Source organism: Formica exsecta, unplaced genomic scaffold, assembly GCF_003651465.1.
Source record: "Formica exsecta isolate Colony F162 unplaced genomic scaffold, ASM365146v1 scaffold201, whole genome shotgun sequence".
NCBI lineage: Eukaryota > Metazoa > Arthropoda > Insecta > Hymenoptera > Formicidae > Formica > Formica exsecta.
The window spans coordinates 2,610,807-2,629,829 of NW_021849308.1; the positions used below are offsets into that span (position 1 = coordinate 2,610,807).

Sequence of the window (19,023 nt, forward strand, 5' to 3'; positions counted from 1 at the left end):
CCCCCCCCCCCCTCTGTCACGGTCCTCGACACACTCACCCCTGCCGTCCGCGGACCAATGTGTTTTCGAGCGAGCCGTCGCCCGTCCGCTCACAAAGTGGACGAATCGATATATCGCAGCACGCAGCGCGCACTGCGCTACGGCAAAGTGGATTTCGATAACCTCGTGACGCTCTATTGCATTTTTATTCAGTTTCACGGGCATTAAGCGGCAACCTGATTACGGCGGCGCGGGCGCGTGGTGGATGGAACGGCAAAGTGACTCGGAAGAGAAAAAAAAGGGACGTTACAGAGAAACGCGGGTATGAGAAACGCGACTATGAAAACAGAATAAGAGGGAGAGAACCGGATTTTTATGAGCGCCTTGCTTTTCTCCTCCCACAATTCTGTGCGTGTGTGTGTGTGTGTGTGTGTGTGTGTGAGAGAGAGAGAGAGAACACGTAATCATAATAATTATGATCCCTCTCAATCTCGCGTTTCGTGTTAAGTTTTATGTTTCGACCGAATTACGCGCGATTAACATTATCGATGTGTTACATAACTAATCGTCGAAGGGAGGACGCATTAATCCACGATAAAGCTTGCATCGATCTGACGCGAATTGCGCACGCTGCTGCACTTGGATTACACGATCGCGTCGAGAGCGTAGAGTTAATAGTTAAAAACCGCGTGTGTTAAATGTAATTAACACACAACGCTGATGCAGAATGGCTAAAGGGCTCTCAAGAAGACCAACTTTGACGTAACTCGCGAACCACCAGGGCAAGTAACCGTCGCCATTACTTGACGATAAAGTTCGAGCTACGATAACCGCCGTGGAATTTGGCGGTATCTAAACCAACCAGAACTAACGCGACGCGACGACGAAGTCGACGCGGTTGCGGATCACAGTTTTCGTTCGGAAATTCCGCGAATCTATTACACCCACGGGTATTATCGCCTTGGGGTGTAATACCAACCTCGTAACGATCGACGATAGTTATCGCGACGTAAACAAAAGGACGCGTCGGCGGTTGTTACACGCCGATACACGGCACGTAGACTGTACGTGCAACGAAGAAAAGGTGGTGTGTTGATAGAAAGAACAAGAGGCGGATGAGAGAGAGGAAGCTCGTAGAAGTATCGGACGATATATATAGGTATACATATATATCCGTAGCGATGGGGAATCATAAGAGGGGCGGCAAGGGCATAAGAGAGAATAGGTAGCGCGAAGAGTAGATGAGGAGGCACGAGAGGTAAATATTACATAAGATAGTGCGTCTTTCCCTTTTCTCTCCTACCGTCGAGACCGAGGATGTGTCCCTCCAGTCGATATCAGTTGCCCTCGATACGTCCTACCTCTATTCTCTGCGTCGTCCCTTTAACGCGTCCTCCAGAGCCCTCCTACACAAGGCCTATCCTACCTCGGTTATCATCCCCGGTCTCTTTTCATCGCTATCGCGAAACCGGGCGAGATATTTCGTCTACCGAGCGGGAGAAGAGACTCGACCGGAGGTACTCTAATTTGTCCCCCGCGAATTAAAGCGACAGCTTGCGAAATATTGTCTCTCGCACTTGAAACTCGGCTTTTCGAGCTCGCGAAATTAGATGCAACGCGCGAGACCTTAATTTCGCAGCCAGGGGGATACGGAGCGAGAGAGAAGAAGCAGAGCGCATTACGACCATGGGCAGACACAAAGCGCGAAATGTGCTTACAAAAGAATCTGCTCGCGTCGGAAGACGCATCTACCCGGCGAAATACGAGGAAGCTAAAAGCTCGCGGACATTACATCGCGAAAGATGTATATCCCTTTGTGTAACGCAGTCCTTTTCTTTCGTCGACGCGTGGATCGCGCGCGTACTTTTCTTCATCGAATCTTAACTTTTTCAATTTATCACTTGGCATTTCTCGTACATATAACTTGGTTAACATGTTATAATTATGTCGGCACATCCATGACGTGAATATGCAATACGGTCGACTTTATATGAACACTCGCAAAGTCGGCGAGTAACTGTAATCTACTTATGCTAGCTAATGCATGAAGTTAATATACAAGCTTGTTGGCTTTGTACTTAGTCTGTGAACCTGTACACGCATAAAGGGATTAATTTTAAAGTCTACGCACATTACAAACGTTTATATCACATGCTTTACATAGCTACGTAATGAATATGTTTTTTTTTTCTGTAAATATTATGATGTATTTTCTGAAAAAACATGAGAAAATAATGATGCTACCATATAGTTTCTTTCATAAGCAAGTTGATGTAAATAACATTATTATCGTGCATCTATTTCGTAACCTTTTGTGGTGTTAAAAATATAATTATGTGCTTAATTTATAGTAATGAGTCTGTGCTCTATGACATTAAAAATATTAAAAACTATTCTCACAAATATTAATTTTAAAATGTATACACATTGTGTATATGTAGTAAATACAGTTTCATATATTTTGCATATAAAAGTTCAGCGCTCTGATCTTTGTACGAACAAAGAAGACATTTCAAGTCTTTCTCCGCTTACAATATTAAAATACTACAATAGTGGTTAGAATGCAAAACACTCGTGCATATCCTTATACAGGTGAAGAAGAAACTAGTATACTTTACTTGGCACCAGAAAGACTAAAGATGTGTCAAACTATATGTTAAACTTCCTTTTCTTTTATATGCGATTTGATATGAGATATTTTCATTTAAATAACGCTATAGTGCGCTTAAACGTTTTTTTTCGATTATTTACAAAAATATACAAATATATGCAAATTATAGTACAATAAAATTAGCTGGTTAATAATTATGTAGTAATCGTATTTATTTACAATTTTAAATATTCATTTAAAATATTTCTGTTACTGAAAAAAATGCTTTCAATTATCTTAGATATTATATAACTACTTATATTATTTACTTATATACATTTAACTCAATCTTTATATTTGATTTGTTATTTTCCTGCACACACATTTTTCACTATTCTAAATATATTTATCATTACTTTAATATAATTTATTTTATTATTTCTCTTTACTTTTTTGCTTTGTTGCATTATTTCATGATATATACATATCACACGTAATAGCTGCTCGATAGAGAGGAATGCTATCCTAAAATATATTTACTAAAATATCTATTTTTTTCTCACATTTCCTTTTATCTCCTCGCTTTTTTCCGCCCCTAACGAATTTACCTCATTTCCGGATTTCCCTATATAAAACACTTCTATCGCGGCTTTGCCACGCGGCTAGGTCTCGCAGCGTTAATTTGTCGTTACCTCACAGTCAGGCGTTTGTCAGTGACAGTCAGACACTGGGGTGGCATTGTCGAGGTCGCGTGGCCGAGGGTTTGCGTACCGAGGGTTTGCGTACCGAGGGTGACCGACGAAGGCTAACGCGTACTGTCTTTCTCGTTGGCGGGGGGGTTGAAAAAGGGGAATGTCGGCGGGTTGGCGAGTCCGATCGTGGCGCGGATGGGATCGTGCATGCGACGAGGGGCGTTTTTGAACTTGGTGGTGAATGTACTGGAACCTTGAGGAAGAAAAAGGAAAGAGCTACGTATGGTGTCGCCGACGATGATGCAGTCGACGATGACAATTGCGATCGCGAGTAGTGGTAGCCGAGAAATGGTGCGATAGTGGTGGTGGCGGAGATGGCGATGGTGGTGGTGGTGGTGGTGGTGGTACCGATGGTGGCGGGTATACGCCTTGCGCCGTTCCCGCGCTGAATTATTGAGACACCACCAGATCGATGTCACAAAAGGAAAACGGCTATGCGGCTTGAAATGACGGGCTTTCGCGTCGCTCATACATTATGCACGCGGCCGTTTCTGCCCTGTGGCCTGCGCGGATGTATTCGTGCGCTAACGTACAAAAAAAAAAAAAGAGGAATATACCCTCCCTCGTCCGTGTTCGCCACCGTGTCGGGAGCCGTGGTGCCTTTTGCATTTCTCGTGCGATTATGTCGCGCTTATTGCTTGTAAAGTGAAAAAAAAAAAAAACGAGAGACACGCGGCGCGCAGAGGTCAGGACCTCCGTCGCAGCAAGGTCTCTGTCTCCGTTTTATTCGCTGCGCATTCCCGAATGTATAGACAAAATAATACAACTGTGTGGATGAGCTATTTTGTAATATAGTGATTATTTCACTGTTATTGTAGTTTTTTATTGCGCGGTGATCCGAAACTTGTTAGAGTTTATAAGGAAAATCGTTGAAACAGTCATTAGCGGCGTATATTATATTGTGAATAATCCAATTAACCATCGTTCTCGGAACTTTGCATTGTCTTATAAAACAGGTATTATAAGAGATATTTATCTTTTTTTATAAAATGATACAAAATAACGACTTTATAAAACTATATTCTCTTTATTATAAAGATTTAATACCATATCTTCTTTTTTGGTCAAAAATGTAATACAATTTTAATAAATTAGATGTATTAAATTAGATGTATTCATAACATTTTAATGTCATTGTAAATTATTATACTATATAATAATAAATACTGACATTGAGGGACAGAGTCACTGATAAAAGATGTAGAAAAATCTATTGTATATTTTATAATTTATGAAGAGGCTAATTATTTTTACTTATGTCATATTAGATCTCATTATATTTAGCTAAGGCTACAGGTTATTGTAAAAGCAAACCAAAGCAGTTAGTGACACAATATAAGCACAGCATGGACGAAAAAATGACCAATTTATGTTATGATTAGTGAGAAAAATTTGGAAATTATCGGTTTTTCATTTAACTCATTGAACTGTAAGACATAATAAACCATAAACGCTAGTGCGCACCATTAGCAGGGGTAATATGTTGTGCAATTTATATACATGGATATGTACGATCGATTGGCCTCCTTTGTCAGTTCGATGAAAACAACAGAAAAATTTAGTTAGAATAAATATTATTGATGCAAATTTTCATGTAGCATACGTTATATTCTTTTGATGTAACATCTATACGGTTAGTTCAAACGTCTTGGTTTAAATATGTAGCTTTCGCTATCATTAATCATTATTATCAAAAATAGCTACTATCAATTATTATACATCAATTTATATATATATATATTTATTAATAACTAATCAATAGAATGTGACCACTAGTCTCACATGAATATTCTGCTTTACTAACACATACAATCGAATATTATTATTAAAATGATAAACAATGAAAAGAAAACCGCAGATTATAAAATTGTCTATTGCATAGAGCCTTTCAGAGGATGATACTGACGTCATTGAAAAAGAGAGAGAGAGAGAGAGAGAGAAAGAATCGATAGTAGCTATTACTCTTCGTAAACTCTGGAACGTGGTAAACAAAGCCTACGCCTTCCAATTTAACGCACACTACTACTTTATCTATAATTTTCTTAACTGTGTCGTAGAATGTGGACAAAGCAATATCGCGTAATGTTGTTTTGTCCATCCGATCAATGTCCGCATGCGAAATAAAGAAAAATGAAAAGACAAACATTAACTATGCGTTCGGACGTTATTTCACGAAATAGATAAACAGAATCTTATATTTATATTTGTATATACATTTATAGCCTGCACACATATACCTTACAGTAAAGAAATCTCTTTATATAACCGGGTATATTTTAAACATAACAATAGATAAGTAAATAGATTGTTCAATTCACTGATTTAATAGAACGCAGAGATTAAAAAATGAAAGCATAATACAAAATGAGAAACGATTTTTAATATTGAAAATTATATCATGACGGACAATTTCGAAAGTATAAAGAAGCAATGTCTCGTTCAATGTCGCAAATTTCCGTTTAATGCAATTCTCTTAGAGTCTTTGTGGTTGCGTTACCAAGTCTTACTCGAGCTTAAAAATTGAAAGAGCAACGAGGAACGAAAGTGGGATAATACAAAAGTGGAAGTGATAGTAGAAAAGCGTGTGCCGCGAAGTTGTCAGAGGGAGAACGAAGTAGGGCGCAGAGGGTTGAGGCGAAACGAAACGGTTCTTTGTCCTCCCCTCGCAGCAAGAAGCAGTTACATAATTCCATTATTTATAGCCAATATCCAGTAGAGACAGGGGGATAGAATGAGAAGAACGAAGCTGCGGCTTAGCCTAATTAATTTACGAAGTCTCCGCGTCCGATCGTTTCCCTGAAGGAAATAGAATTTCTGAAAATCTCATACGTCGTCTCCAGCATGGTCTTACATAAAGCTTTTCCGATTATAACAAAAATTAATATGAGATATGCTGATCAGGAAATTTATGCATTTATGCACTTACGCCTTGCTTATTCATAAAATAAATGTAAGAGAGATGAACATCGAGAGATCAAACATCGATATGAGTCGAGGTCATTGTACTTCGCACAGTCAGCCTGACTTTTAATACACCTGGCCTGCTCTCCCCTTCATCCTTTCGAACCACCCCTCGTCGCAATTGTGCGCTATCTAGTAATTTTCCTCCTTCCTCTATATTGAAACGCCGCATCATGACTACACGCGTTTTTTCCGTACAATGAAATCAATTGCTACAGTAATCATCATTTCTGTCTTGTGAATTCTCGATAAACTTTTATGATTATTTCTATTAAATATTTTTATCATTTCATATATCTTTTTGCATGTAATGTATTAATTAAAATTTTATTTTAAGAGATTGATTTCTTTATGCTCATTTATATTGTTCACGGACCGCTTATTTTGGACTGTTGTTGCCATTTAAGAATTATTATACACACACAAATGCTTATATGTACACAGCTGCACTTTCTCACATTTTTGCCGTTACTGTGGACTAACATCCATATTGTTTAAATTGTTATTAGCTTAAATTAGTTCGACACTAATAAAGTTGTTATAAATTAATATTTGCCATAATATTAATGATCTTTACTTAAGAGCAAATAATTGTTTTGAAATTTTAGCAATAATAAATGAGCTTCGAATATCAAATAAGATGCAATCATAATCATATATGTATACACGGTCATCTATGCTTTTATCTCCCCAAGAAATAACGCAGATGGCACGGCTCTCTCTCTCACTCTCTTTTTCTCTCTTTCTCTAGCTATCAAAATAACTAGCTGATTGCGTGTGCCTGCTCGAGCATAAAAGCTCAAGCGCAACGAAGAGGGCAGCGCGCTGATGCCATCGGTAACCCTCCTAAAACTCGGTCGCTTTTTCATTCCTTACGCAAGATCGATCAATCACGAAACAATCTACTTTTGTATGAGCCTTCTTGATTATATAAAAGATCGCAAGTATTTGCGTTCACATTTAACTCTCTTGTTAGAAGACTTTTTTTACAATGGCAAGGAAACTATAAAAAAACCATTGTTAAACCGATAAATTCGAAGCATAGTCTGCGATTAGATGGATCAAAGGACGAGAACGAAAATATCGTGACAAAAAATAAAATAAAATAGAACGCAAACGAGACTTCTCCACAATGAATGAAAGGAAAAATCATTTGGTAAAGAAGGAGAATAAGAATCGGCGAGTAAAAAGGAAAGATAATAAGGAAAGGTAATACGGAGAATGTTGAAGAGTCACGGAGCGAGCAAGAGAGTCTTCGTAGAGGGAATATCGAGGGTTGCGAGTTAGAAAGGGTCGCTAATCGCAGACTCGGATACCGGCCTCTTCCGCGGGTTGCCATGGGGAGAATTGCCCCAGCGTCCACGCGATCGCATCTCTCCACCCTGGCCTGTATAGCTTCTTTATAAACGCATACCGCGTATGAATAATATCGCTGGCCCGGATATACGTATCGCGATGATATCATTCGTGATCAGATTTCACTGTATTCTCGAGAGAGCACTGCTTCAACCTCCGCGATATCACCCTTGAGAACATTAAAATCTACTTGCATCGCATTTGTATCTTCGCATTATTACATTTTATTACGATTCCGCGCAATATATAATTGTCTCGCGATAAAAGCCCGCGTTAAAGACGAACAACACGTGTCGGCCATCGGAGAATTTCGAAAATATTGCATCAGGCGCGGTATCTGTCCAAGATATGCATGTGACGTGAGAACTCGCGCATCAAAAGAGATGTGGAAATAGGATGGAGAGCTGAAGTCGTCGCGCCACGTACGAGTTTGATGGAAAATGAGTGGACGTCTCGTCGTAAATAGTCAAGGATCATCCGTAAATTATGAAAGATCGATCGACTTCAAATTGCCGACATCAGGTGACGTAATGGATCGCATGCGATTACGTCACGAAATTTTACTAAATTAATGCGAAAATATGACCGTGGCATCTATGAATATTGATTATGCTAGCGAATAAAGTCCGCGAATACTAGCTCACGAAAACTAGATCTACGTCGACATAAGCGATCTTTTATCTTCGCCATCTATATTTTTATGTCATGTAAACATATCTCAATTAAAGAAGAAAGAACGACAGTTTGCCATTGCAGAAACATGAAAGTTGCAAATATCTAAAAAGTTATCTATCTAAATCATTCGTAGTATTCAGCTTTTCTATTAAGATGGCACACGAACATATCCAGGTATAAAGAAGTCGATATCTCTTCGAATGTAACACGTCTATCGAAAGATCATTCGTCTTGTGTGGAGCACATCACGAATTCATGGAATCAATCTTGCCGCAATAGCAGACGTAAAAGTGATCGCAAAGCATTGCGCGGATGCAGGAATGTCGGAACAGGCGAATCAAACGGTGAAACTTTTTTTTTCTCTCGCGCTTCACGGCCCGCGAACTTTTCGCCATTTTCGCACGAGATTGATCGCGTAATCCATAACATCCGGGCTCCCGCACTTTCCATATCGACGCTCGAGTTTCGAAGTCTTTCCTAGACCTCATCGTCCTGAGGCGAAGTTCGCCGAAGTCATCAAAAAGCAACGCGGCCTGGTTCGTTGGAGTTTTCCTTACGAACTTTCACTTGCTTCTCCTTTCCTCGTGCGCGTCCATCTTCACCCTTCGCCGCTAGGTAAATACTTCGGCCTAGTCAGCAGCTCTGGAACACGCTGCGTCTTGCAGACTCTTACTTTACCCTCTTAGTAACTCACAAACGCGATTCAACTTTTTCAACGACGAATATGATCGTTATTTTGAATTAGATAATGCAATTCCGTGCAGAAAAATCACGTAATAATATTTAAACATCTAATTATTAATGGAGTGAATTTAACACACATTCAAATGATTTATAATTACACATGGATCACTTAATTTTTGTTATAAGCAAAGATAGGATTTATTTTTTAACAAGACTCTTTCTTAATAAATAGAGTAAATAAGTTATATATGTATATGAAGAGTATGACACGAGTATCACATGAAATTATGATATTAGTAATTAATCAAAGTTGATAAATATGACATAAATTATTCATAATTAGATATTTAACTAAAATTAATTCTGACATTATATTAGCAGTAAAATTCGTTCCCTGATTGGTGTGCAGTGTATTCCGGAAATCACGAACAATAAGAACGAAACACAGCGTCCGTAAAGTGGATCACGCATTAAACAGCCAACCGATGACCACTCCCGTCTATTATCGCTCGCTTACCTACTACAGCGAATAATTCGAGAGAGACAGATGTTTCGCACGATATACCCCGCTACGACCGTACTTCGTTAAAGCCAAGCCCGTAGCCGACGATCATTCGTCGTCGCGTCTCGTCCCCGTAGAAGCAGAAGCGGTCGAGCCACTATCCAAATCCGCCATTATCGGAACTCTTGCCGCCTCGGTAGGTACCTACTCGTGAAATCGTTGATGGTAGAAGAAGAGGAAGATGGATAAAAAGAGAAGAAAGAAAGATATACGTGAACTAGGCAGAAAAAGGATAGAGAAAGAGAGAGAGAAAGAGAGAGAGAGAGAGAAACGATCGGCAGATGGGAAAGAAGGACAGATATAGAAACGGCCGTAACGTCGGAAGAGCCAGCAGCAATTTCCGGTGGCCTTTGTACGCCCTTTAAAAACGCGAACTGCGGATGATGCCAGTAGGAAGTGGGAGGAAGGGAGGGATATGTCGAGAGAGAGCTCGGCAGAGAGTTTCGCGAATGTACGTACGAGTGGTCCTTCTGGACCAACAAATCCCCGGAACGAAAGGAGGGAGCGAAGTCGAGAGGTTAACTGCGGGTCCTTTCGCGTTCTTCCTCTCCATTCGCGTCCTTTATTTTGCCTCCTTTCGAGCGATGTATTCGGATCCGAAATGCATCTCCTTACGCTTAAGCACTCGGCAAGATAAATTTTCGCATGAATAGCGGGAATTAAGCCGGATCTCTCATACGTCACTTACAGACATTTCATCTGGCTCCGTCAAGCGGTGATTCTCCCTTCACGAGAGATAATGTTCGATGGTGACCTAATTTCATCGCGTGAGGAACACCGCGTAATATCGTACAAATAAAATCGCGATATGCGAGTTGTAATTTTGTTATTCGTCCTTAAGTTTTTCTAATATAATTTGCTGTGTTCGACATATACGAAAAAAAAAAAAAAAAATACAAGATGTCGTGTATTCTACGTTAATAGATATCGCTTCATCTCATCTCGTGAAACAGACCTAAGTCTCGGAGAACGTTTACCGATTACGGCTTCGACCTAGAACAGATCCCCGCCTACTGCCTTTCCAAGGATGCGTGAAACGTAAGTGTATACACACATATACACATCCTTTCCAGGATAGAATCCCTATCCTTAGTTCCGAAGCCCCAGCTTCTCTCCTCTCGTGTTCTGGTTTTCTTTTCTTTTTTTTCCTTCAGGGACTACAAGCACGGGGATCCTAAAAACGCCCGCACGCTCGTTTGATTGGCCGAATGTTATGGGGTTCCGCCGATATAGAGGGATAGAGAAGGACGCCGAGAAAAAGACTACGATACCACGAAAGGCGCGGAGAGCCAAAAGAGATCGACGAGGAAATGCGTAAGGCAGAGGAGAGATAAAGAGGCAAATATAAAGAGAGAAAGAAAGAGAGAAGCGTATATCGGCTGCTTCGAGGGTGCGTGGGCTTTCTCGCAAAGGGTGCGTAGCGTTCGGAGAGGGGGACGCACGTAGGGGATAAGAGGGAGACTTACGAAGGGTAAGAGGAGCAGGGAGGTTGGCGGGAGAAGGTAGCGGGGACAGACGAGGACGGAGGTGGAGGAGGAGGAAGAGGAGGAGGAGGGGGAAGGGGATAGTGGTCGAGAGGGTGGGTAGTGGGGGATGAAAGGGAGAAAACTAGAGGGTGCGTGTAGGCCTGGGGAATCAGTCGCGGGCGAGCTGCGTTCGGGGTTTTATCTATAGCTCTTGTCCTCTCTATCCCTTTCGCTCTCATCGTCGCGCTCGCTCGTGCTTTTCTCTCTGCACGCACACGCGTGGCCGAATCCCGCGTACTTACGTATTTACGTATCAGCAAGGCATCCAAAGCTATCGCTTGCGCTCAATGGAAAGAAAAAGAAGAAGAGATAAACGACGAGAAAACTTATAGATATCCTTTAAGAACTTATCCGGTGTGCCGAACTGGATAATAACGCGATTCATCACAATACCGATCCGGATCCTTCACGTGGCGCGAAACAACGTGATACATCGACGATTTCGCGCAAATTCTTCATTTCGCGCTGTGATAACTCGTGACGCGCGTCGATTACGATCGACCTCATTGTGCGTTCGCGAAGGCGAGTGAAAGTTTCGTCGGAAAAGTTCGCGGGTTCCCGCCAGTACCACGATCATCCGCTTTTGATTGTTCACCAATGGTTCATATCCTGGAAGTGGTATCGTCGCGTCGGAACGACCTGCAAATGGTGAGTGCGCTTGCGCGAATAGTTTTAAATTTCTCCGACCACACTACTCCTCCTCTCTCCTAATGAAGGAGGAAGAAGGCATCTCTGGCCCACGTGTCATTCGGACGAAGATGTGTGTGTGTGTGTGCACATTAAACATTTGTCACATCACGCATCGCAGAGAAAACGCCCGCTATCCTCTGAACGATGAATCGATCGATCGACGCGGATCACGAGATGGAATTATTAGGCCCCGCGGATGTCGGATTTCTTCCCGAGCCCCCGTGCGGGCATCTGTGATGCGCGCATCAGGATTCAAGTCACGTAGCCGCTTTCGACGTACACGACTCGATGTATGCGGAAATGCTGCACGGCGAGATCGTAAAAGCGAGACGTCCTCCTCTCCCGAGGAGAGAAACGACGTCGTGGAAGACGTCGTCTTGACGGGCACGCGTGAAAATGCATATGATTCTCGCGAGTTTACGACCGGCTGTCGATTTCCATGGATTCCTTTCCCTCGCCCCCTGCCTTCTCTTTTTCCCGTTGGTGCCTTATCGCGGCCCTTTTGCATCGTAAACGATCCTCGCTGGTATGTTTACGCGTGACTATTTCTGACAGCCTGCGCGCGCAGACGTGGACATAACGGACGCGTATCTATCTACCCATATGTCGCGCAGCAGCTTCTGCATGCGTAACGTTTACAATAACACCCTCGTCGCGCCGGTCCCCCTGCGGTTCTCCTCTTCGCCGTCCCTTTGCATACGTTAGCAGCAACACGCGAACACGACATACGCGCGATTCGCGTGCACGCACACTAAGATGTAAGAGCAGCTGTTTCGCTGCCGCGGGCGTGTCTGCGTTTGGTCATTCAGCGGTTTGAGAGAGGGAATCGCCACGCGTTTAAGTCTAATTAATCGCGCGAACTTTTTATTTTACAGCACGTGAGTCATTTTGAATATTACGACAAGCATGCTTTCGAAGAATCCAGCGATCCTCCTTGCGTTTCTGAGGAATGAATTTAATGGACCGTGTTCATTAAATAAAGTGATTTCCTGATACATGAAATATATTTCGCGTGCAAACATAAAGAGATGAGATTAATTTCTGCATTATAAAAGAAGCATCGCGATTATATTTCATAGACTATTCGCGGTTTAAATGAGATTCGGAAGAAACGAAGATCACTTGTCAGAATAGTGATTCGTCAGGCAATCGCGGATGAATTTTTCAGGCTCCGGCGTTTCGTTTATTCACGATCGGAGATTTCATCACTTCTCGCACACATCGCGTATCATGATATATACATATAAATACACGAACGCGAAAACGTAAATTGTATCGGAAATTACGCAATTGTATCGGAAACTTCGTTGTACGCTGAGGCACGTGACGAGTTCTCACGAGACGTCCGGACTGGGTATTTACACGGAGACATGCATCAATTAATGCGACAGCACACGTGAATGTGCCGACGCATAACGTCGTTGATAATGCGGCCCGCCACATGGCCACCACGGCACATCAATCCTAAATCCGGATGCTAGCCCATCTCCGATAATAAACCGTCTCGTACCAGACGACGAATACGGACACCCGACCCAGTATCTAGACACGTTTTATGCGCGATTAAAATTCCTGATAGCGCGTGCAAATGAGACAATTGGACAGTGAGCGAAAGAATTTATCATCGAATTTACCGATTTGATCCGTTACCCGTGTCTATCTGCGGTAATTGTTACAGCGCCTGGATTTGATTCGGGTAAATGTGTTCATCCATCTCGAGAAAATTGGAATTTCAACATCGGTCGAATGTAATCTAAAGCAGCGACGTTGAAAGATTTCGTCATGTTCATTGTTAGCTTCTGCGCAAAATTCGCGACTCTTTGTGATCTCTTATTTTCTGACCTGAAATTTTCGTGGAAAATTTTGACACTTTTTTTTTTTAATCACGCTTTTTGACGCTATTCGTACAATACGTCGATTTCTTATGCACGAAGGGGCAATTTACCGAAACAGATCATGTAGAAGCAATGAAGTTTTCGATGCTGTTACGATTGTAACCCGCCAAATGGGCGGCGATCGAAGCTCGAAATGGCGGTACGTGACAACGGAACCGCGTCAAAGAGCGCTGTAAACCGTCGAGGCAATCGCATCCCGCCTCGCGATTTTCCGAACGTTTGTCGAGCCGACTGCCACATCCAACGCCCCGGCTCGCTACCGCAGAACCGTGAAATAGAGAGGCGTATAACGTTTGACATTTAATGCGCGCCGAAGCATTGGCTTAGATTACAATCGACGAACGGCGATTGGCCCAAAGAGGGGCGCGAAAGCTCACTCGACTCGAATGCTCTTTCGATTGAGGGGGTTAGAGGGGAGCTATAGTAGTCGACGCTCAAATATTTGTAGAGCGTTAGGGAAAAAAACTGATGGAGCCGAATAAAAAAAAAAAGAGAAATTGAATAGGCGGGAAAGCGAATGCTTTATACCTCGTACAGGTAGGAGCGTGTACAAAAATTCGCCGACCGAACCCCTACATCAGAGTATGGTTACGAAACGGGCAAAAAGCGCAAATTCCCGTTTCGAGAGAATAGGTTGCTTTGCCGCATCGTATCGTAACCCAGCAACACGCAGTAAAGAGATATAGGATAGCGATACGCCAATCGTTCGATTTTTCTACTTGCGCATCTGAATTTTAGCGCGATGTCCCGGAAAAACACACACCGACATAACTGCCGTGGAATTGGTTTTCTAAACTTGCGTTTTTATTTAACGAACACGGCGCAAACGCGATCATCCGCGCTCAAAGTCCAAAATGAAAATGTTACATGTATGCCCGTTAGAGTCAAAAGTTATTTTGTGTTCCTTTAGCGAAACAATTTGCGTGTAAAGATATCGGTACGTAGCAATATTGCATATGCAAAATTTTGATCAAAGTGTTTTTTATTTTTTTGTTTTTTTTTTTTTTTTTAGAAATTGAATACTAATTTTTGCGAATAGAATACCATTCAAATACGATTTAGATATACAATAGAAATATCACTTCAATTATTTGTGATTGTAAAAAAGAATTATTCTTTACAATTTGCTGTTTCTCTTGAGTTTATCTCATTATTATATAAAACATATTTATAAAAAATTTGTCGTAAATGGAAAAATGTGGAATTTTGCTTTATATAACGAGAAACATTCTTTAATTTATCATTATTTTATTATTTATTATAATTTCACTTTTTATTTGTCATGCAATCTGTCAAGAATTCCGAGTTCAGAAAATATCTTATTGTTAGTAATTTTTCATTAAAGTTTAATTATTTTTAAATATATAATCTTATATTATTCGGTTTTAAATTATTTCAATTTGAATTTCGAGATCTATAAGTACGTATGTTTTTTAGGGAGCTATTTTCAATAAGCTTATCAATTGAATATTTCGATTCTGTTGCTGATAGATGATTGTATCCGCGTTAGTTTGAACACACACGGCCCGCGTACGTTCATCACCTTTATATGGCTTGACGTTCAATCACGCGGCACTCTGCTCCTGACAATAAAACGCGGATTCTATTTATAATCACGAAACTGACGAATCGGCAGGTGCCGAGGATGCAGGTGCGCATTTATTCGGTTCTGCAGTGAATCGCAATCTGTGGGCTTCAATTGCGAGTTACCACTCGGCCGGAGACGCATTGTTTAACCGTGTCAAAAAATGACGCGGATAACGCGTTAAGCGCGCGCGATACTGCCGACAAATTCGCTTGGGATTTGGACGAAACACAGTACGAGTCGAACAATGGAATGGCTCTCGCGATCAGTCGATTCTAGGCCGATTCAAAGAAATACACGGGCTCTTTCAAAGGGCCAGCAACACACAAACGGAACGTCAAAATATCAATTGTCGAAGCAACGGAATTAATTACGGGTTGCAATTAATTTCCCAATTAGATCTCGACTGGGATCCATTTAGATGTAATCTGCTTGCTGGCAGCTCATCCTCTTTCCGCGTTCCCTTCACTTTGGTATCTCCCGCGCAGCATCCGATGCGAACACACAGAGAGCTGGCATTCGCTCCGAAGCAGTCGACAAATTAGCCGTATTAACGGATACGACCGCGAACGCAGATTTCGCACAGTTTAGCATGCAGTTCTCCGCTTGATACCCACGCGAAGGATTATTCAAGTTAACTCGAGCCAGACACTCGCGAGCGCACCCGTAGCAATTAGAATAACTGAATTATGTAACGAAAATGTCGAGAGAGAGAGAGAGAGAGAGAGAGAGAGAGAGAGAGGCTGTAGCCGCCTAACCACATCTTCAGCACGCTTTGACGTCTTCGTGCTCGTTGATGCAATCATCCGCAATAATATGCGAAGGGCCAATTGCGAATCTCAAAATTTACACAATGAAAGATACCTTTTTCATAAGAAATTAAAATAACTTAAGATTAAGCTTGATAATTGATGATACTGAAGCGCCATTTTTTTCTAGAGAAAAAGTACAAAAATTATGAATATAGATAAATTTCTCACTCAAAAGAAAGAGATTCACGGAAATCTATGGCCCATTATACGATCACAATTGGTATTAACTTGCCCAAGGGTAATCAAGTAATGAATACATCGCCGGCAAAGACCATACGTATATAAATCATGCCGGCGGAGAGGATGCCGGGGCTACAGGGCGAGCCCTTATCTCCAATCAGTACATTGATTGCACGCAGGCAGGTCAAATACCGGCAGCGCCACTCGGCAGCTCGGTAGCCTGGCACGATAGCTTATTCAATTTCCGAAACGGCATTCACCATTCAATTCGGCGGTTATCAGCCTGCGCCCATCCCCTTATCTCGATTTTGCCTAGCTTTCTAGAAAGCCGCGTGTAATCATCTCGAAAGAAGAGGCTCGGTTTATCAACGAGTATAAATTGAGATATAAATCAAGATTCTCAGTTGCCCGATCTTTTTACGCGAATTCTCGAATCTCTCAATCGCGATTGATAATACATCACGCGTAAACGCCAAATCGGATACTTCAACGTTATTCGATCGTATATAAATCGGGCAAAGATTGTTCGAAAGAAAATATTTGAAACTAGAAAAGTGTCTCTGTGTCGCTGGTTTAATGACGCAAAGTTCTACCGCGAGCACAATGCGGCATTAACATTCGGCGCATTTGCCACGCGCGTGGCTATCATTCAGCATCTACCGTTAGCGAGCACTTTCTCGCAGTGTACATAGATAATCGAGCTTAATTAATTGCTCGTGATGCGCGCTCGGGGCTCAGCAAACACATTTACTTATTACCATCCATCTTGAGCGCTACCTCTCAAGAGGATCGATTTTCCAAGTGCACGCGGCTGATGACACAAATTGCCAAAGGGTCGACGCTCGATCGTAACACGATCGTTAAATAGAGGTGCGGCTTTTTCTCCGTCTTTCTCTCTCTCTCTCTCTCTCTCTCCCTCTCTCTCCATCTCTCTCTTTCTCTTTTTCTTTCTTCTTTCTACGAAAGCATAATGACGTTCCGCTGAAAACGTACTTAATTATCTAGCTTCCTACAGCAGCGTCCCAAAAAGTATCAAAGTTAATCGCGAACCCAAAACGACTTTTATGCATGAGCTGGCCTGGAACTATCCGTCCGTTTTGCATATAATGCGTGCGGCACGTGCGATGTTCTTCTCTGCGCGTGTTAACTTTAATCTAAAATTCCTTTGCGCGAGATAACGCGCGTCAACGTATTCAACAAGCGTCGCTGCCAATTAGTACGCAAAAAGCATCAACTTTCAATTTTAATAACTCTCGCAACATCCATCCCGCCCTCTCGCATTTGACATTTCGATAAACATATAGTGTTTACTTTTTAATATACGTTTCGAAATGACGAGATCAACGTATATATATTTATCGAAAATATAATGGCCTGCGTTACCGTGCTCACTGCTAATTGACGTAATCTCACCGCTTTAATTGAGTAACTACGATCACCGAGCGTAACAACTTGGTTGCGCGGTAGTTAATAGTCGGCCATAGTAATCGTTGTGTCCGACCGCCGAAGCACGGTCTGTCTGAGCGGAAATCCCTCTCACCTGATCGTTATTGACTGGTACAGATCCCTCGGGTCGTAAGTGACATTTACACGATGCATTCAACGTTAAACTCGTCCGGAGAGACAAGGCGGAGAAACGGAGCGTCGTATCTCAGTTCCGGTATCTATACGGACGTCGGGTACCCCTGACAACAGGGCAACAACAAACGCCTAATGGCCAGTTCTCGACTCAAAGTTTAATTTCCTGACCAGCGGACAGTGCTTAAAGTGACCTTCCCTCTCTCTCTCTCTCTCTCTCTTTCTCTCTCTTTAGCTCGATCTTCGTCTCTCTCTCTCTTTCTCTCTCTTTAGCTCGATCTTCGTCTCTCTCTCTCTTTCTCTCTTTCCCCCCTCTTGCTTGTCGTCACGACCGTTTTCTCTCCTTCCGTCGTCCCCCGCGCATGCCGGTCTCGGGAATCGCGACCGGACGTACAGCCGCCGCTATGAAATATTAAAGAGTTAATGGCGACTCTCCACACGGAATCGCGAGTAATTACCGCCTGACAGTCGCGTATCGCCGGATTAATCGATAGTGTGGAGTTTGATCCCCCGAGACGTTGTTAATTGCTTCTATGTTCGAGAGACGTGCAATCTCGCGTTTTTCCGTTCCTTCGTGACACGAACACGATGACGCGTTGGAAATTTTCCTCCTACAAGAGGTAGCGCGATGTGTATAGACCGCGATGATACGATTGTGCTATATCGATTTCGAAGAAGAGAACTCCATGAACCCGGAACACCCATGCTCGCTTGCGTTTGACGTATATACACCTCGTGTAATGTCTGCGTGATCGTGGCACTGACCCCGACCGTAACGTAACTCTTCTTTATACCCAGCATGCATACGTGTAAAAAAAGTTTCGGAATTGTTGATAGGTTGTATCTATTCCATCGTCCATACGCATCTTTTCCCCGTGATTCTTATAAAAGTACACGCAACAAAAAAAAAAAAAGAAGAAGTAAGTCAGAAGACAGATGATCGCAATGTGCAGTTGTACGCATCTACGTTAAGAGAATCACATTTCCCAGTTTATATATCTTGTTGCATATTTTTTCTTTTTCATTATGCATTCTGGTCGCTTATACGCAAAATTATATGTCAACTCGTTATTAAAATGTACTAATGATATAAATATATTATATAAAAATTAGAAAAAAAATATATTGATGCAAATAGTAACGCAGTACACTATAATCTCTTTCGTTCTTAAACATACTTTAATAATAATTATTCTAA

At 41.9% G+C, this 19,023-nt stretch overlaps 1 protein-coding gene across 9 annotated transcripts in view; it reads left to right on the forward strand.

The window, feature by feature from the left end:
• Positions 1-19,023, forward strand: part of LOC115234611 (CUGBP Elav-like family member 4) — a 714,297-nt gene that overhangs the window by 611,546 nt on the left and 83,728 nt on the right. For 4 of the 9 annotated variants that reach the window (XM_029805808.1, XM_029805799.1, XM_029805801.1 and 1 more), the window contains exon 1: positions 11,194-11,733. The exons of the other annotated variants lie outside the window; for them this stretch is intronic. In XM_029805808.1, the coding sequence (XP_029661668.1) occupies positions 11,683-11,733 (51 nt within the window). In that variant the 5' untranslated portion in view covers positions 11,194-11,682. Of the gene's footprint in view, positions 1-11,193; positions 11,734-19,023 lie in introns of those variants that run through there. 9 annotated transcript variants of the gene reach the window in all.